This window comes from Cetorhinus maximus, chromosome 2 (assembly GCF_964194155.1).
Source record: "Cetorhinus maximus chromosome 2, sCetMax3.hap1.1, whole genome shotgun sequence".
Lineage (NCBI taxonomy): Eukaryota > Metazoa > Chordata > Chondrichthyes > Lamniformes > Cetorhinidae > Cetorhinus > Cetorhinus maximus.
Window position 1 is genome coordinate 57,763,709 of NC_135880.1, and position 21,161 is coordinate 57,784,869.

At 42.9% G+C, this 21,161-nt stretch overlaps 1 protein-coding gene across 1 annotated transcript in view; it reads left to right on the plus strand.

The window, feature by feature from the left end:
* adgrv1 (adhesion G protein-coupled receptor V1) overlaps positions 1-21,161 on the plus strand; it is a 735,500-nt gene that overhangs the window by 307,322 nt on the left and 407,017 nt on the right. Inside the window, exons 51-54 of the mRNA XM_078557559.1 lie at positions 4,425-4,680; positions 5,332-5,534; positions 10,897-11,073; positions 19,868-20,050. Coding sequence (XP_078413685.1) covers positions 4,425-4,680; positions 5,332-5,534; positions 10,897-11,073; positions 19,868-20,050 — 819 coding nt within the window. The remainder of the gene's footprint in view (positions 1-4,424; positions 4,681-5,331; positions 5,535-10,896; positions 11,074-19,867; positions 20,051-21,161) is intronic.

A 21,161-nucleotide genomic window follows, 5' to 3' on the forward strand; every position in this document is an offset into this window, starting at 1 on the left:
AAATCACTGAGCTAAAACTCATCACTTTGAATTCCCCTTTAAGTCATTTCTACAATCGTTGTTTGCTTTAGGTAAGTACAGAACCAGAAAATATTCTACAGTGCGTTGGCTGATACCACATTTTGCCTCCACTGGTTATCTCAGTAGTCCATTCCCACGTTCACCACTGTCTGCATAAAGTTGTTTAATATAAACTGTCCTGCTAGTTTCCCTCTTCTAAGCTTGAGCCTGTGTTTTCCAGTTCTAGAATTGGTGGTAGTCTCGATGGTAATACTATCAAGGCCCGGTTTAAGGAGACGCTCTTGAGCATCTTGAACAGCTGCATAATACCTATGCCGAACCTTCTCTTCAGAGTAAACAATCTCAGGTTCATCATCTCGCTTCATAGTCCAGATACCTTAAATCAAGTGTCAGTTTAGTTGCCCAATACCTGGATATCCTTACTGTAGTACAGCTGCCAGATTTGTACACAGGACACCAAGTATGGTTATGGTAGTGTACTCCAAAGACTCTGTTACCTTCTGGAATTTCTGCTGTACCTCTCTGGCTGTTATTCCCAAGAACTGGTGATTTCTCCGAAAACTATCGACACAATACTTATTACTGTTTCCAGTGAGTTACCTACCAAACACAATCCCTCTCCAGGGTGTGTCCTAATGTCTATAGTTAATTGGTTTAAATTACCACTATTTATTTCCTCTTCTTAATCTCATCTTTTGTACTTGTCCAAATTAATTGCCATCTTCCAGTCGTGACTACTTTCCCAACATCTTCATGTTAGGTTTGTTTGTTTCCTGTTGCTTGGAATTAATTTTTTGACAGGCCCCTGCCCCCTCAAAAGTTGGTATCATCTGTGTTTATTTGCCTGTTCTAAATCATTTCTGTACGCTAGAAATAGCAATAGTTTCAGTATTGATCACTGGACTCTCTCTCCTATACCATATCAAAGCAGTTCCATTTACAACCAGACAATGCTTTCTCTGGTTAAATGGGAGCTCCTTATACCAGCAGTTCTTGTTTCCCTGGCTAAATTGGGTTCTGTTATAATATTGGATGTTTGAGCACCAAGTGAGATATGGCGTTCCAGTCCCCAGTTCAGTGTGCTATCCCTTAAGGGAAGGGCGGGGAATTGGTCCCAGGAAACAGTCTGGAGCTGTGAAAGTATAGTATTTTTAAAATTTCTTTAGTGCCTCACTTATGTTATACTCCAGAAAGCCATGTAGTGGAGGATAGAAAAGGAACCAATTGATTTAATTTTTGAGATTCCTTTCTATCTGGTACTTGTTTCAAGCCAGCCAGGTCTTACTATAACCTTTTGTCACTCAAACGTTTTGTTGATTGCACATTATCCCACAAGGAGCAATTGTCTATGTACCATTCAATGTATGTACTATCTTCAGTGTGCCCATTGTATAGAATCTCACTTAAGATATTTACAAAAGGAATCCCATATCTACTGCCTCCACAAGTGCCAGTGTTTGGTAGCCCAATGCACTTTTGACAACCCTTTTTATTTTCATAGCTTCCCAAGTAAGAAGACATTTCCCATTCATTGTCATCATAAATATTATAAAACTAACTACGCTAGAATGCCAATCATGAAGATTAGCCTGTGAAACATCACTAAAAATCACTAGCTTCATGTCCTTTGCATCACCGAAGGATGGGCAGTTAAGCCAGAGGGTTGTGGAGGCTTAGTTACTGAGTATGTTCAAGACAGAGATTCATAGATTTCTCGATAGTAAAGACATCGCGGGATTTGGAGATAGTGCAGGAAAATTGCTTTTATCAATCAAGTTTCATAATTGCTCTGCTTTTTAGGCATGACATCATCTTTCTTTGATGACCTAGTATGATTAACTGGGATTAGAGTAACACTCTGAAGAAAATTGTTGATTTTAAGTTATTCCAAACCTACTTTAATCAACATCTAAACCAAAAGCCTCTCAAGCCTGACTCCAAATATTAAAATCTACTCTAATCTTAATAATACACATTTGTCAAATTTTGCAGTATCACCCCATAAGAAATCCTCAACATGCATCATGAAGCGAAGTGAAAGTTTTCCTTTATGGTACCAATAAAATATTGCTGGATCTGCTTTTAGCTGAACACGTCCTATTTTAGCAAAACAGATCACACTGAAAAATACCATACCCTGGAGGCATCATTCAGACCATAGACGTATCTGTTAGCTTTCCATAATTTGCCTTCTTCATCTGTTGTCTTTTTGGGTGTTTTCAGGAACACTTCCCTCTGAAAAGTATCAGCGTACAGAACAGTTTTTAATGTTGGCTGATCTACACTTAAATGAATATGTGGCCAAAAGAACTAAAATGATTTTTAACATTACTTTTCCAACTGTGTCCACTTTAACATCTGTACCACCCAGTTGCTCTTCAAAACATCTAGCAGCTAGCCTCATTTTAGCCTTATACATCTCATCTGCAAGGACTTCTTGTTGACCATTAGCTGGTAACTCAGAATAAACTCCAAGCTCTCTCCAGCTATCTTAATTCCCTTTGATTTCCCTCTCCCATTAATGGCCATCAAAACTTTACGGTCATGACTTTTGCTTCTAGTTCTGTCCCAAGACTGTTCTGTGGTCTTTATTTTATTGGCTAATCTATTCAGGCTACAGCCTGTACTTCCATGTTTATGTCTGTTGGCACTACTATTTTGAGGTTTCCCTTTTGCAGTATTGGAGGATCTTAGCTTGTGATCATTTTCTGACACAAGAGCACTTCTGGATTTGCTGTCACTACTTGCACTACACTTTCTTACTTTCTACTCTTTTACACCACTTTGCCTGTCGATGGACCTCACTGCTTGGCCATCATCCTGAACATTGAACCAATATTTAAACTTGTCAGTAGCTTTTTGTGCATGTCCTACAATTTTCACATCCCACAATTCATTAGATTCCTCTGGACTATATGTCATCCCAGTATGCATTCTGGGCAACTAGCCTGTGGATCATTGCCGCTACAACTACTGCAACCTGTTCCTTCACCACATGAACGTTTGCAAAATAAGGTGCCTCATTTACTTATATCAACTGTTCAGAGTCCAAGATATTGTAATTAATTCTGGTTAATCATGGGGAATGAACCTTAACAGTTTGATTGCCATGTTGATAAATAAATGGGATTTGGGGGAATATACTGGCATGGATTGAGAACTGGTTAATGAACGGAAAACAGAGTAGGAATAAATGGGTCATTTTCAGGTTGGCAGGCTGTGACTAGTGGGGTACTGTAATGATCAGTGCTTGGGCCCCAGCTATTCACAATCTATATCAATGATTTGGATGTGGGGATAAAATCTAATATTTCCAAGTTTGCAGATGACATAGAACTAGGTAGCAGTGCGAGTTGTGAGGAGGATGCAAAGACACCTCAAGGGGATTTGGAGAGGCTACGTGAGTGGGCAAAAATTTGACAGTTGGAATACAATGTGGAGAATATCTAGTTTTGGTAGGAAAACTGGAAATACAGAGTATTTCTTAAATGGTGAGAGACTGGGAGGTGTTGAACTTCAGAGGGACTTGGGTGCCCTTGTTCATGAGCCACTGAAAGCTAACATGTAGGTACAGCAAGCAATTAAGCAGGCACATGGTATGTTGGCCTTTATTACAAGAGGATTTAAATATAGAAGTGAAGATGTCTTACTGCAATTATATGGAGTTTTGGTGAGATTGCACCTGGAGTATTGTGAGCAGTTTTGGTCTCCTTACCTAAGGAAAGATATAGAGGGAGTACGACAACGTTCCACCAAACTAATTCCTGAGATGGAGAGATTGTCCTATGAGAAAAGATTAACTAGACAGGGCCTTTATTCTCTGGAGTTTAGAAGAATGAGAAGTGATCTCATTGCGACATACAAAACTCTCTTACAGGGCTCGACAGGGTAGATGCAGGATCTTGGCTGGGGGTAAAACATAGGACCTATTACGTAATGAGGGCCTTTCCATTCCCCCTGACCTCTCTGTTATAATACACCAAATCTCAGATGGATTTGAATTTTCTTCAAAACTTCAACCTTGATGAAAACCCATCTCCCTGCACATAAAGCAGGTTTCCTTCACTAAAGGACATTAGTGAAACCAGTTGGCTTTTTACAATAATCCAGCAACTTCATAGGCACTTTCCCTGATAACAGCTGCAAGAATAATACTTAATATATTTCGTCAAAACAGAAATGAACAGAAAGTACTTTCACTAGATTTTTCCATCTACTTTAACAACTATGGTTCTATAGAAATACTGGTCTGATAGATAATCAAATAATTTGTGAAAGGGAACAGATCGGATAGCTGCAGTGAGATGGCATTATTCAATCCATTTGGCTGGCATTGAAGTGTTTCGTAATTCACCTTCAAAGTTTTACTCTTTGTTTAATTAACTATTACTCCAACATTACAGTTCACATTTACAGAGGGTCAAGCACTCACTACAGTTTCGCTTACCGTACTGGCTGACAACATTCCAGAAGTAGCTGAGATTGTAACTGTAACACTTGTGAAAGTCACCACAATGGGTGTACAAGACCAAGCGAAAGGAGCAACTATTGACTTCAACAAAAGAAATGCTATCTTAACTATCCTCCCAAATGACTCTCCCTATGGTGTGGTTGGGTGGCACATAAACTCACTCCACGTCTCTCTGCAGGAGCCTGAATGTAAGTGTTGTTTTGAGTCTTTGAATAATCACTTAGTTGTTTTGGTAACCCTTGAATACTCAGTACTTTGATTATTTATAATTAAACTGGTACCAACATTAGCTATTTAAAAGCAAAAGAAAAGTTTATATTTGTTAACAATTTGAGGGGAATATTTTCAAAAATTAATAAGCATGGCTGTTTAGAGAATCTGGTGTCTATTAGTTCCTGATAATCTCTCATTGTTAATGCATTAAATGTGATTATATTAGCCGTTCATTTTCTTATCATTATTTATGAGATGTTGCTATTGCAATTGGCTGTAGCATTGCAAAACAACAGTTACTGCACTTTGAGGGAAATAAAATTATTTAAACTTCTTTCAAATATTTTGACGTGAAGAAGTACTACATAAGTGAAATATTATTTCATAGAATAATACCTTAAATTTTGTGTAATAACATTTGTATTATAATTCAATGGGTTAGGTGTAAGACAGTGTAAGATGCACGATAGCAAACAGGCAACCAGTTTTACATCTCTCCTGATTTTTATATTCATTGAACATACTATAGTACAAAGTCAAAATATACCCAATAAGTGATGTTAAAATATCCCGACAACCACACAATTATTAGGATTATTTTAAAATGTTGTTTTGTGTTTTTACAGTTGATGCGATTAATATCACTTTAACAATTATTCGTGAACAAGGATTTGTGGGTGATGTTGCTGTCCAATATAGTTCAAAAACAGATCCTTTGTTCCTACCTATTAATCAAGCAACTGCAAACCGGGACTACATTGCAAGCCAGGGCACAGCAATTATAAAGGAGAATGCCACAGAGGCTTTGATTAGATTTACAATATTACCTGTAAGTTTATAAAAGTTGATGGTGATTATCATAGTCTTGTTCAGAAATAATTGCAATTGGTTCTTTGTATATAATACTCATGATAAAGTAATAGTGGTTAGCCCTGCTTTAAGAAATATAACAGAAATGTTGCATGCTTACCAATGATTCTAATCAGTTTATTAACCAACATTGGATTATATTTTTCTTGTTGTCTGGTAATAAGAGAAAATACAGGCTAATTTTTAACTCAAGATGGGAATCGAGGTATGGATGCCAAAGAGAGTTGGCCACCCATAGAATGAGGCCTGGGAGATTTTGAAGTACCCTGACTCTGCCTGAAGCTGATAGGATGATGTCAACATTGGCAGGCAGGAGTCAAAATTAGTGGGCTGCCAAGACCCAGATCAGTGATTTTCAGCAAGTTAGATGGGGGTTGGGAGAGAGGCAATTAGGTAGTCTGTTATAAAGATTGTTACTGGGTCTCACAAGGCTTGTGCGGTTGAACATTAAGTATATATTAGCAACACATAACTGTGTATATATATATATATATATATATATATACACACACAAGGTATAGCCCTGACTCGGTGTTATCCTCGTGCTAGCTTCTACCAGACTCTCTGTACACACAATCTACTATCATGTGACTCTCTAGATCATAATGTGGGTGGTACCATTTCCCCAGTCCCACATTAACCCTTACTATCCCGAACACCCTTATACTGTACCCCTCCCAAGTATTTACCCAAATAAATTTACAATAATATTTCTATGCTACCACTTCTCTTCCCCCAAGTCTCTGACTTTACAGATTCAGATGGTTTGGAGGCTTTACAACTCTTCCCATTCGGAGGAGTGGTAGTCTCAGTTGCTCTGGGCTGATTTTGTTGGTTTGGAGTTGAAATTATAGTACTTGGTGTTTTAAGTACTCTGGTTTCAACATCTGGTTCATTTCTTGTGCTCTTTATCGACAATCTGTCATCTTTGATGGGATACCATGGGCTTATCCCATTCCATCAGGAGGGAATGTTTGCTCCGTTCATTCATCAAGTGAACTTGGGTTTTCTTTTTCTGCGGGGCCTGCCATGTTCTTCTTGGGAGTTGACATTTCAAAATTGGAACCTTCATTTACACTTGTTTCACAACTTCACCCAAATATTTTATTACTCTCTTACTTCCCAGTTCTTTCTCAAGCCGATTTATTTTTTCATTCAGCTCAGCAACTACTCTGGTGAGTTCAGTTGTCTTTGTTTCAGGAGTCATCTGTGAACCCTTTTTCAAGCTTAACAACTTCAGCTGGACATTCAGCTCCTTTTGGAAACTTTCTTCCATGGTCACTGACTCCTCCTCAGATTTTTTCAATTCGCTCTTTAGATCATCGATCTGTTTCTTAGAATTTTCCTCATCTGCTTTGAAAGTCTGGATTTGCTTTTCCATACCGCGCACCTCATCTTTCATGTTCTTCAGATTGGATCGAAGTTCAAGAATTTTCATTGCTCTTTTCACGATAAGTTCCAACATTTCATCAGTTTTTGCTACTACTTCTGCATTCATGCAACTGTTCTGATTCACCTGCCATCCCTTTTCCTGTTCCAGCGTTGATTTCATGCTGCTTGTGTTAACTTGAAGCTCATCATTTTTGAGTTTTCCTTTTGCTAATTCCTCTGTGCTATTCTTCAAGCTCGCATTTTGTAATTTTACTTCTGCTAGTTGTTTCTGAGACTGCTCATGCTCCTTTGTGAGAATTTCTACTTTCTCTTGCAACAGCTCAACTTTTCTTTCACATTGTAGGTTCTTGATTTTCATTTCCCCCATTTCACATTTCAACAACTCAATGGTTCTCTGTAAGTTTGAGGCATCCAGTGCTTTTCCTTGTAGTTCCTTGATCTTTAGCTTCAGGTTTACATTTCCCAATCTTATTTCTGTCTTTTCTTTCTCCGCCTGCAACAGAACTTTGTCCTTGTCCTTCATTTTGGTTTCACTGTTAGCCAGGTCTGTCTCTGGTGAAGTCTTAACTTGTTTCAGTTCTGTAATCATGCTACTCGTGGCTTCATTATCTGCTCACAGCTTGGTAAGCTCTATGGCTTTTCCTTTCAATTCCCCCTCTTTTTCATTCAGCTGGTTCTCCAGCACTTCAGTCTCTTTTTTGTGCCTCTTGGCTTCTTCCTGGAAAATAGAACATTGCTGACTCTTCTCTGCAAACTGGTTCTTCAGTTCTTTTAAAGTGACATTAAATTCGTTTGCTTCTCTATATAATTTTCCAGAGGAACAAACTGACCTTGTATCGTGTGAAGCTCATTTGACAGGTTTCCTTTTTCTTTGCAAAGCTCAATTATTTCTTCTTGAGTTTTCTTGTAAATCAACAGAGTCTCATTGACTTTGTTCTGCTGTTCCTTAATTCTGCTGTTCAAGGCAGTCTTCATTTATTTGTGCTGCTGAAGGGTTATGTACTCCGTTTGCATTTGATCTTACAGGATTATTAGCTGTTCTTCCAGTGGTTTGTTTTCTTGTTCAGCTTTTGCCATCTCACTGTGCATCAGTGCATTGCTTTGTTGCTACTGATAGTTCCAACACAGCTTTTTTTCTGAAGTAGTATTCAACATCTTTTTTAACTCCCATGTTTTTCCAAAGGCACCTTTTGATTCTTAAAAGAGTCTTTCAAGGTAGTAACTTCTTTAAGCACATTTTCTGCCTGCTTTTGTGGCTGAGTTCTTCAAACTCACTCTTTGATTTGGCATTTTCAAGAAGTTCTATGTTTAAGCCTTCTGGCTGCTTCTCAGCCTCCTCTTTCCTCTGAACTAAATTTTTTGGCTTGTGCACGTCATTTAAAGCTGACATGTTTTACCACCATCTTGTGATTTGTTTGGGTATTGCCTCCCTTTCCCTTGGGTCTCCTTGCCATTTTGGTGCTTTATTAGAGGTGTTCTATACCTTTTTTAAGGTCTGCACTTACCACAACTTGAAGATTAAAATACTTGTGGAAGGCTTTTTATATCTCTGCAGTTTCACCAAATAAGTACAAAAGCATATTAACTTGTGCTTCCTCTGATATCTAACTTAACCCTGATATAAGACCATAAGACATAGGAGCAGAAATTAGGCCATTTGGCCCATCGAGTCTGCTCCGCCATTCAATCATGGCTGATAAGTTTCTCAACCCCATTCTCCCACCTACTCCCCGTAACCTTTGATCCCCTTATCAATCAAGAACCTATCTATCTCAGTCTTAAATACACTCAATGACCTGGCCTCCACAGCCTTCTGTGGCAATGAATTCCATAGATTCACCACTCTCTGGTTAAAGAAGTTTCTCCTCATCTCAGTTCTAAAAGGTCTTCCCTTTACTCTGAGGCTCTGCCCTCGGGTCCTAGTCTCTCCTACTAATGGAAACATCTTCCCCATGTCCACTCTATCCAGGCCTTTCAGTATTCTGTAAGTTTCAATCAGATCTCCCCTCATCCTTCTAAACTCCATCGAGTATAGACCCAGAGTCCTCAAATGTTCCTCATATGTTAAGCCTTTCATTCCTGGGATCGTTCTTGTGATACCACTCCGATAACTTAAATTTTTTTCTTCTCCATGACACCCCTTTTGTGCCTGATGTGGCCCTTGCATCAGCCTAAATTGATCTGGTCGGGTTGATTTTCTTGCAATGGCTGTTTTTCAGCACAGGGGAGTGTAGCTTTAATTTTTTTCTTCAAAATGACGATGCAGTAACCATTTTTTCCTCTTCTCGTGCTTGTTGGGTTTTGGCGAGCTTCCGTTGCAACACGGAGCCTTGTTAAACTTCAGTGATTCTGCAGAAACCAAATTGTAGTGGCCAGCTGTTATCGTTTCTAAGCTTGGAGAATCAAATTGAAGGTGATTTATTTGCTCTGCCTTCTGTTTCAATTATTTTCCCTCAAAATGACACTGTAGTAATTGTTTTTTAAAAATTTTTTCCCATACTTGTCGGGTTTTGGCAGGCCTCTGTTGTGATTATGAAACCATTTTTAAAACATAGCGATCCTTTAGGAAATCTTTTAAACTAATCGTTTTGGCCAGTTTTGCTTCTCTTAGCTTGGGAAGTCAATTTGAAGGCAATCTTTCGCTCTGCCTTCTGTTTTAATTTTTTTTTTGTTTTGTCCTCGGCCGCCACATCTTATGGTGCTGACTCTGGACCAGGCTGCAGCATTCTTTCAGCTGCACTCTTTAAAACAGTCAGAATGCTAGTGCTGCCTGATTACTGCGCGATTTTAAAAGCTGAGTTCAGATTTTTCTGAATTTTGCTCACCCTCTTACGATCTGGCTAGGTCCTTTGACTCTGCATTAAATCAGGTTTGGCATTTCATCTGCACAGTGAATTCCTCACATAACACGTAATTGTATATAGAAATATATATATATATATATATATATATATGTGTGTGTGTGTGAGGTATAGACCTGACTTGGTGCTATTCTCATGCTGGTTTCTAACAGACTCTCTCTACATATATTGTCTACTATCATGTGACTGTCTACATCACAATGTGGGTGGTACTGTTTCCCCAGTCCCACTTTAACCCTTACTATCCTGAACATCCTTATACTACACAGTCCACGATCGATTGGTCATGTTGCGATGGTGGGGAGAAGCCCAGGACAAAACAATGTGCTCCTGCACAAATAGCCTTCTTTAAAGAAAAATTATTTTTAAAAAAAGGCATTCCTCAGCCTGGATTCTTCTTGCTGTTAGCTTTTGCTGGAGACAATGCAGGTTATCATCGGGCCCATCGTTAAAATGGTGTGCATCACTCAGTGTTGTCATTGAGATGTGACACTACCATTTAAATTATGCCCCTGCGCTTCAGCAAAATGGGTTTATTTGTGTCTGAAAACAGCTAAATAAAAGTGGTAGAACATATCGAACATGACCCAAACCCACCATCTAATTCGCTGTCAGTGTCATTGTCACCAGTTGAAGTAGATACAATTGGCCATATAGCCTTAGGACTACCACCAAAGGAGGATATTGGCAGAATTTTTATAAGAAGACTATTAGAACTTGTGATGTTTCCATTAGTAGCTATTAAGACAGAATATAACATTACTTTAATGGACAATTTGATAAATATGTGAAAAGGAAGAATGTGGGGACTAGGGGTAGAGTAGAGAATTGGGAATGGAGTGAATAGTCTAAATTAATGAGCTAGCACTGGCACAGGTGTGATGGGTTGAATGGCTTCCCATGATGTCATGTCTATGATGCTGTGAAACGGAAACCACTGTTTCTGATTCAAGTCAGCTTAGTTACTGTTCTGTTACAGTAGCACAGCAAAGCAACACTACTGTTAACATGTTTAATAAATGCACTGTTAGTTGGATCTTATTAAAAATGATTTTCTTCATTTGAAAGGATAACATTCCTGAATTACATGAAAGCTTTCTAGTTAACATTACCAGTGTAAAACTGGTTGATTCTACACTTATTGGAGGACAACCCAGTTTAAAACGCTTGGGAATGGAATTGGCAGAAATAACAATTGAAGAGAATGATGACCCCAGAGGAATCATCCAGTTCAATGTAACAAGGGTATGATTCACCATACAATATAAAGTGTACTCGTTTATTGAAATACTGCATGTAAAGTACTTTAAGAATTATTGAATTTGTTTCTCTAATCATATGCTGAAGTAATTGTTACAGAATGGTTATATTTTTGAATTTTTTTTTCGTGTTACTTGTGGCCAGCAGAGTTTACCTTGTCCGATGGGTAATGCATTAGCCCCCGAAACAGTGCACATGGAGCAGGATGCATGCCCATTGACTGTGTTGCAAAAAACATGCCAACTTCTTGCTACCTGCGGTTTAAATGCCTTCCATGTCCAATCAGTGCTAACCACACTTTTGATTGGTTGGACTTTTCAGCAGGGGATCAATATTGGGAATGGCAAGCACCAGTTAAAGCTAGCCTGCACTTCTTAAAGGTGAGAAAATACAGGAAATGAATCTGACCTGTGAAGCACTGAATAATGGCATAACATGGGAGAAAGTTGGCTCCAAGGTTTCTGAATGCTGCACTGGAGATCCTGGTGGAGAAGGTGGAAAGTAGGACAGATGTCCTGTAACTGCAGGGGACAGAAGGCCCTCTGACCACATGCTGTGAAGGCAGTGGGAGCAGATAGCCATGGAGGTTATATTATTAAGTTTACTCCAGAGATGTGATTCAGCAATTCACTTTCCCCAGCAGGATCCAAAAGATCTACCATCATTAAGTGCTCTGTGATTTAAGAATAAAACTCTCATTTCTTTAACCCAACAGCATGCTTCAGTTCCCAACTTCACAATAATTGCCTTCAATTGCAGAACTGTGATTAATTTCCCACAATAACTATCATGTAAACTTTTGCTGTATGCGAAAGCTGCCTTGCAACCTCAACCATGAATTCAGGCTTGAATTGATAATTATCTCTCACAGCTGGGCTCAAGTTAAATGCCAGTCATCTGGTATCTTACAGTCAATTTGCAAGGCTGTTCTCCTGGCATGGGACTTCAATGGACTGCATCAGGAGTCATATTTAAATCTATAATTCTGAAGGGCTGATTCTGTAGCATATGCTGCCTTTAAGGAAGACTTCACATCAGGAACAGAGCCTCACAAAATTTAATCTTGTGTACACCTTTGATGGGATGTGAGCATCATTGCCATCCCTAATTGTCCTTGAACTGAGTGGCTTGCTCAGCCATTTCAGAGGACAGTTGAGAGTCAGCCACATTGCTGTGGGCCTGGAGTCACATGTAGTTACCAGGTAAGGATGGCAGATTTCCTTCCCTGAAGGACATCAGTGAACCAGATGGGTTCTCACAACAATTGATGGTCACTATTCCTGAGACCAGTTTTATGTTCTGGAGTTGTTAATTGAATTTAAACTCCACCAGCTGCCATGGTAAGATTTGAAGCTATGTCCCCAACGCATTAACCTGGGCTCTGGATTACCAGCCCAGTGACATTACCGGTATGCTACCATCTCCCCTGCATTGGTTGGCAGGTTTAGCATGATAATCTGACATTGTATTCTCATTGCACTCAGTATAAAAGGTAATCTTGTTACTTATTTTGGAAATTCTTAGTCACTTCTAACACATAAAAAGAATGGGGTAGATTTTTCTCTTTTCAGCAACCAGGAGCACAGTTGCAATGTCAGATCTCCACCCTCACAACACTGCTCTGGCATTTTCTCTATTTGGTTGATTGACATGACCTATGCCTGAGGTGCAAGTGAGAAAGAAAAACACGGAAGAGAAAAGCAATGCACTGAACATGAAAGGTAGATGAAGAGACAGGACATAAAAAGAGTAAAATGTCACTTTAAACCGATGCAACCATTTTATTTAATTCTGCAGAATCAAATACAGACTTATTGCACCAGTCGGGATTCAAGTAGCAGGCTATCCTAACATTGGAACTTGCTACTATTTGAGTGGGAATGCTAGTAACTGCAAGTCTACCAGTTCATGATTCTCCAATTAGCATTAAGTACTAGATATAGGGGCTGTAAGGATAAGAGGCGGTGCTGTATTTTGTTTGAAATGTAACCCTAACAAACTATAGTGTCTGAATTTATTGCATCTCTTAAATTCCTAAGATATCCATCATCACTCGTTCTGCTTGCTTCTCTCTGTCAAGATAGAATGAAATATATTTAGTTCTTAATGAATAGCAAGCATCAGTGACCTTCCTTATGCAATAGTTTGCATGCCACATCACTTGTAACTAGTTGATAAATCCTATAAATAGCACTGGGAAGGCAGAGAAGGGTCCTTCCAGCTGTTTAATATGTGTTGAGCTATGCGAGGTTAAGAGAGAGTGTTAGCTGGAGTGTTTAGCTGTGAAATGACATCGTCAGCATCAAATCAGTGTTGCACGCTGATTGACATCATGATCCGCTTGCTCTGCATACTTCCAGCGACCACGCATTGTGTACATTAACGCCCTCACCAATATGGCACCCAGCATAATGTGCAAGCCGCGAATGCCATTTGATCCCCAAACAGCACTCTTGGTGGCCAAACAACGGACACTATCAATCCCAATTGATGCCAAAAGTCTCTTAATGGTTAAACTTTAATATGGTGCAGATGCAGTATGTGGAAATATTCTCTTAAAGATTAATATGTCTAACAGCAACTCTTCGATATTTCAAATAAGAACACATCAAACTAAATCAGAATTTTTCTTACAATATAAAAAATGCCCAGTTGATACTTTTGTTGAAACTGATGGCCCAGAAATTTTTTCTAATTCAGGCATTAATGTAGATGCTAAAATGCCAGTATTATCAGTGTTCATTGGTACTATTTAAATCCCAAGATTGATGAGATTAACAATTTTGTTTAAAAGTGAAGGTTCACCAAAACAAGGAAGAATTTCAGAAAGAGATGACATGAGAATGTTGCAAAGTGGCAAGCAAGGGACTAATGAAAATGATTTGAGCAGTTGATGGAAATTCTTCTGATAAATGCTTATTGAGCAGTGTTGGCACAGAATACACAAATCTTTACTATAGATAGGAGCCCTGCAGTTACTTTGCAAAGAGAAGGGAATGTCTACGGATGGAGCACTTAGCAACTTTTTGTGGCAGCCATAATTTCAAGCATCTTGAGGGTTGCTTTGTGTAAACCCATCAGTGGGTTTGGAAAAGCAGTGGAGTAAGTCCAGAGATAGTGTTGTAACCTTTTGCTAAATTCAAAATGGGGCAGGAGACAGAGCTTAGGGCTGGTTTTTGTCTTTCTCCCGGACAGTATTTTGGTGGTAATGATGTATTGTGAGACCAGAATTAAAGCAAGGGACTAACTGCTGTATTTCCGCTGATGCCTGGGAAATCAGCATCCAGGACTCCAACTAGAATCTGTGGGAAGCAGATTAGGACCCTGGTGCAATTTTAAACCACAAGCACTTGATACCATCAGCATGCACTGAAACCGTACATAAAGTGATTAAACCAGCGAGAACTAAAGACCACTTCTAAACTGTTGGAAGGCGAGTGCTCTTTTTAACTAATTTAAATAATTTTGTGAGGCTGGGAAAAGCATGACAGCTGTCCCTGTGCCTCTGTAAATATCTCCCTGACCACTGCTGACTCCAATCATTCTTACTGATTGCTGAGGTGTAGTTAAGTGTAAGTTAGTGACGTGTTAACAACTAATTTTGACAGGGCATGGTGACTTTTGTTGGGATATTGCTCCTAAGTGTGTAACACTAAGATACACCTCAATAGTTTGGTTAGACATTCAAGTGAAAAACACCGTCACTAAAGAAAAACACACATTTTCATTTGAAATTTTACAACGTCTAATCAACGTTCTTACATAAGATGGTGTGTCATTATGAAAGTGCTATAGGGTGGAATTTTCCCAGATTTGCACGAAGTGTGGTAGGGGGTGGGCAATACAATGTTTTACCCGCCGGCCGTGATGGCGGGTTTTCACGCCGTATGGTCCCAAACCCGCCTCATTATTTATGCATTCCCGGGAAACATGGTGGGTGGGCTCTCATTCGCTCTCCCGCCATCACGCTGCCGTTGCATCACGCTGGCCACCATGTTTAAAAGGCAGCCGCCAGCACACCGCTCATCGCTACCAGCGCACCACCACTGCCCAGGAGACATGGCCAGTAAAGGAAAAAAGACTGCAGCCACCCGGTTTAACGCGGATCCCTTGAGCGACTGCTGGATGCTGTGGAGGCCCTCCGGGATATCCTGTACCCTCACTCTGGCCTCAGGATGGGCAGCAACATGACCAATCCAGGTTGGGAGGCAGTGGTCAGCGCCAGCACCCTTCAGAAGAGGACAGCCACCCAGTGCCGCAAGTGGATGAATGATCTCCTCGGTTCCAGCAGGGAAAGTCACTCTTCTCATCACTCTCAACTCACACACTCATAAACCCATCACACAACCACAGGACCCTCACTTACTGCCAGTTCAAGGGACATCACCATTCACTCTTTCACACACACCTTCATTGTCCTCAGCCCGTCCATGGGACCACTCACCACCCGCATAGGCCAGGCATACTTATCATCTGGCCCGGCAGGCGTCCTGCTTACACTTACACTTTCTCCATTTCTATCCACGCAGGACAAGCTGGCAAGAGAAAGTGGTCACAGACCGATGGCGGAATGCATGAAATCAAGGCTCCCACAGACTTTAAAAACAGAGCCATCCAGCTGGCCCGTGAGAATTTGTACCACTGAATCTGACAGTGAGGTCGGCACTGCTCTACCAAATGAGGATCCACCAGTCCAACATCCATCAGACAACCATGCTGTGAGTGATGTGTCTTCTTTCACAGGCCACTGCCATGCACTAATTATCTCCCCTTGCTTTCGCAGACACATCTGCCAAACAGCCAACAGAGTCCATGACCCAGGGCCTCCAATCAACCCCCGAAGAAACCTCCGAAGGGGAATCTGAAGGCACACTCCACAAAGTTCTGTCACAGCGCTCACCCACGCCCTCACCCAGCGCAGAGACACACACCTCGCTGGATCACAATCTGGTGAGCACATCGCACTGCCTGATACACAGCAGGCGGTGGCAGGGACTTCCCAGGTGCCCGGCATTCGGAGGATTGCTGGAGGCCAGAAATTTGCTGAGCCCGAGTCAGATGACAAGCCTCTGGAGTCAGTCATGTCACAGTTGCTGGAGCTGCAAAGGCAAGCTCGGGAACATTAGGAAGGGATGTCCTCTGCACTCCTCAGATTGTAAGGCACGATGGAGGAGTCCGTCCGCCTTCAGACTGAGGTGATAGCGCCGGCATGCCAATGCACAGAGGTCAACACTGGTAGAATGGCAGCTGCCATGGAGACCTTGGTCTAGAACATCGCTCCTGCATTGCTGCGTGGGCTCAGCTTCATCGCTGATGCCATAGTTGGCCTCCAACAGTGTGTATGCGGGTGGGGTATGGGGCAGCTCGACCTCACTCCCTGCCCTTCAAGGAGTCAGCCAGGGACCCACGGGCACCCATAGGGAGGAGGATCATGCACACTCCGGGCCCATCTGCCCAGGTGACTCTGGGAGTGACTGGCCCATCTGAATCCCCACTTCCTGTGACCACAGCTCCAGCTTCACAGGCCAAGGAGGGTGCCACAGCCACACAGCAGGACCCCAAAAGCAGACTGGGGCCCTCCAAGTCTGGGCAGACTGCCTCCACCTCCACTGTGGATGTCCAGGGAACACCAAGATGTAGAGAAGTAGGGTTAGGAAAGTTAACGAGAATTAGTTGCACAGCTGCATGGGTGTTAAACATTTGTACATACTGTTCACTATTGTCAATAAACTTTCAAAAATGCTTCCCTGCCTATGGATCCTTGTTCTGATGAGCAGTGTTTTTGTCACTCAGATGTGAAACCTTTCTGCACATGATAAGGCCAGGTGTCTCAGTCCAGGGCCTCTTCCCTGTGCTCTGTGCAGCCTTCAGACCAAAATGATGGACTGGCCGCACACTCCCTGGAAACATTACTGATTCCTGCACATTGGCGGTGCTTGTCATTGCTGCCAGAATGTAGTGGGCTGGCGCCACAGAATTTTCTCATTCAATGTGCTCTCAGCACCTTTAAGGAGGGGCTGGCCCCCATCTCTTAAGCATCTGTGACCAGTGACACTGTTTTCCTGAAGGGCTCAGGTGGTGAAGGCAGACAAAGCATCAGATGCTTCTAAAGTTTTCATGGCTGCGTCTCTATGACATGACCCTGATCACAGAGTGCATGTGATCTGCTCTCAGCCAGACAGGAGTCAGACATTCTCAGAGGCTATGTAAAGATCTACGGAATGTCCTCACTGCATGTCATCATCATCCTCCTGCTATCGAGCGACTATTAGGACCTCCACTGTGTCTTCATTACAGGAGCATTATCACAGAGGGTATTTGCGCTGCCATAAGCCAGACTGGAGTCAAACGTTCACAAATGTGCTGTGAGGATCTTTGGGGTCACCTCACTGCATGTGGTCATCACCCTCCACAAATCTAACAGCTTTGAGGGCTTCCCGAGCGCCTGGCTCGTCTAGCCAGTGCAAGGACCTCATCCCCGTCATCATCGCCTCCAAGAACCTCCTCACCCTGATCCCCGTCGGTGCCCTCCATCAGAGGAGACGTGCATCTCCTCCTCAGCCAACTCATCTCCCCGTTGGAGTGCCAGGTTGTAAAGGGCGCAGCAGATGACGTTAATGCATGACACCTTCTGTGGACTGTATTGCAGGGCTCCACCAGACCGGTTCAGGCACTGGAATCTCATCTTCAGCATCCTGATGGTCTGCACCACTAAGTTGCGAGCTGCAGCATGAGCCTCATTATACTGCCGCTCTGCTGCAGCCTGGGGCCGCCGCACGGGTGTCATCAGCCACAGCCTCTGTGGGTAACCCTTGTCCCTGAGAAGCCATCCCTGCAGCTCCTGTGGACCCTAGAAGATTCCAGGGATCTGTGACCGACTAAGGATGTCAGAATCGTGCACACTCCCTGGAAACCGTGTGTACACCTGCAGGATGTGTTTCTTGTGGTCGCACACCAGCTGCACATTCAGTGAGTGAAATCCCTTGTGGTCGGTGTAGTCCACCGTGTGCAGCGACGGACACCTGAGCAACACATGGGTGCAGTCGATTACATCCTGCACCTGTGGGAATCCTGAGATCTGAGCAAATCCAATAGCCTTGCATTCTGGCTATCCCGGTCCTGGACGAAATGCACAAAATTGTGTGCCATGGAGAAGATGGCATCTGTGACCTCTTGGATGCGTTTGTGGGTGGAGGCTTGTGATATCCCTCAGAGGTCACCTGTGGAGCCCTGAAAGGAACCACTGGCAAATAAATTGAGTGCTGCAGTCACTTTCACACTGGCAGTGGATGCCCTCCATTTCCCCTTGGCACCAAGTCCTGCAGTAAGTGGCAGGTGTGAGCCACCAGGTTCCTAGACATACGCAGTCATCGGCGACACTGGTTCTCAGTCATCTGCAGGAATGACAGGCGGTGCCTAAAGACCCTGCGCATTGTTAGGCGCTGACCAGCCACGGCTCGCTGTCGCTCATGGGCAGTGTGTGTGGGAGTCCCTGCTGCCCCTTCTTCATGAGGTTGCTGCTCCTGCCTTTGCGCCGCCAGGAGCCTCAGTCGCTCTCTCCTCCGTCTTCTACGGTCTCTGTAGGCCATCAGGCAGACAGCTAGGTCACAGGCTCCATGCTCCTGATGTGGTCCTCCTGCAGTATGAAAGAGAGAGAGAGACGTGGCTAGCATGGGTGAGCTTAGCACCCATCCTGGCCCTGTGTGATGGCCTCTTAACACTTCCCAGAGAGTGTTGGCCACCTCTCGATCGGTCAGAGATGAGTGCGCTGCATGGCTGCCCTGTCAGCCTTCTACATGTGGGAGACTGCTCCTAACCGGGATGCTGAGATTGCAAGGGGCTGTGAGCGCCTCCAGCAGTGACTGTGACATGGCCAGTGTTGTCGAGGAGATTGTACGTGTCCAGTCCAACTGCTCTGCGGTCTAGTAAAGTGGTTGTGGACTCATAGTCTGTGCTGGGGTTTGAGGGGGGCAGGGGGGGAGTAAGTTCTGGAGTGCTTGGTGGCACTTTGGTGCCTCTGTGTTGCTTGCATGGGCGAGCAGCTTAGGAGCCTGACCCCAATCATCTAACTGTGGCTGCGCCTGAACTGTCTCAGTCACAGAGGAATGGTCAGTTTATACAGATGTCCCTGCTGTGTGGCCACTCCCCTCGCTTACCCCACCTCGATTTCTTGGGCATAGGATCCAATGCCAGGACAGCAGTTGCCTCCCCGCCCCCCGAAAACAGCAACAGTCGCTTCCGGGGCTGTGGAGCAGTTGTCCCCGGACACCCCACCCCCCCCCCAACACCAAAAAACAGTTGCCTCCAAGGCAGGGCAGCACTTCACCCAGGCCCCCTAGTGCCCCTGAAGCCTGCAAAGCAACAGGTGACCCTGGCGAGCTGTGGAAAACGATGCTGTTCACTCAGCTCAGTTCCCCCAAAGTGCATGTCGCCTGTGTGCTGTTGTGAAACACATCGACGTATTTTCCCGCCAACATGGATGAATGATCCGGCGGGTGTCCAAAAGCCTGGCAGGATGGTCTTTCAATGATATGCTGATGTATTACAATGAGCTCCCCGACAACCGTTGGCAGGAAATGTGGCCTGCCATCGGCGGGCTGAGCGGAAGATTACGACCTTCCTTCCCAGCGTCGTGAACCAGATCGCACCATGTTGTCTGCGCCCGCCACCTAACACACCCACTGACAGTGGGCGTGGAAAATTCCACCCATAATGTTTTAATCTATGGTAATAAAAACTAATGTTATATAATAAATGTTGATTTCTGTCAAATTATCAGGATGAAACTGGTTCAGTTGTTGCTTATGAGGTGGCCCCTCCAAGAAACCTCCTACAATTGCTGGTGATCCGCAACGCTGGTAAATTTGGGGAAGTAAGTGTGGCTTGGGAAGCACACCCTGGAAGTGCCAATTTTTCAGATTTCACACCAGCCTATGGAAGCCTTACATTTGCTAATGGAAATGTAAGTTTTTGTTTTACATGGTTTACAGAGAAATGACATCACAGAAACATACAATTTGGCCCAACCAGCCCATGTTCATGTTTATCCTTCACACAAGCAATGGTCCTAATCATATGTCCATGCCATGTTCTAATAACCCTTTATCCCATTTTCCTTCAACCACCTATCTAACCTATTCTTAAGCATTGACATGATGCTAAGATTCAACTTCAAGATTTGATCAAGACTGAAAATGTGCAGTAGTGAATCAGCTGCCTGTTATACACCTGACTGGATATAAATTAGTTGTGGCATATAGCCGATCCATTACCAACCATTTTGTGTCTTCACTGAAATTGAAGTTTTGTCGCTGGTGTCTGCTCCATTTACTATTCTACAGGCTTCATTCTACAGCTTCTCAACACTCTGTGTAAATAAAAATCCTGCTGTCTACTAAATCTCTTATAATTGACCTTATATTTGTTTCTCTTCATTCTTGACAACTTGAATACTGGGACATCTGCCAATTTTGAAATTGTGTCCTGTACGCCCAATGCCAATCCTTGGGGAATACCCAGTGTATACCTTCCTCCTGTTAGAAAACCAATCCTTCTCCATTACTCTCTGCTTCCTGTCATTCAGCCAGTTTCCTATCCATGCTGCCATTGTCTCCTTTATTCCACAGACTTCAAGTTTGCTGACAAGTCTGATAAGTGGAAAGTAATATTCATGCCACACAAGTGCCAGGCAATGACCATTTCCAACAAGAGAGAATCCAACCATCTCCCCTTGACATTCAATGCCATTACAATCGCTGAATCCCCCATTGTCAACATCCTGGAGGTTACCATTTACCAGAAACTGATCCAAAGCAGCCATAGAAATACTGTGGCTACAAGAGCAGGTCAAAGGCTGGGAATTCTGCAGAGAGTAACTCACCTCTTGACTCCCCAAAGCCTGTCCACCATCTATAAGGCACAAGTTGGGAGTGTGATGGAATGCTTTCCACTTGCCTGGATGAGTGCAGCTCCAACAACACTGAAAAAGCCCTACACCATCCAGGACAAAGCAGCCTGCTTGATTGGCACTCTCTTCACCATCGACGCACAGTGGCAGCAGTGTGTACCATCCA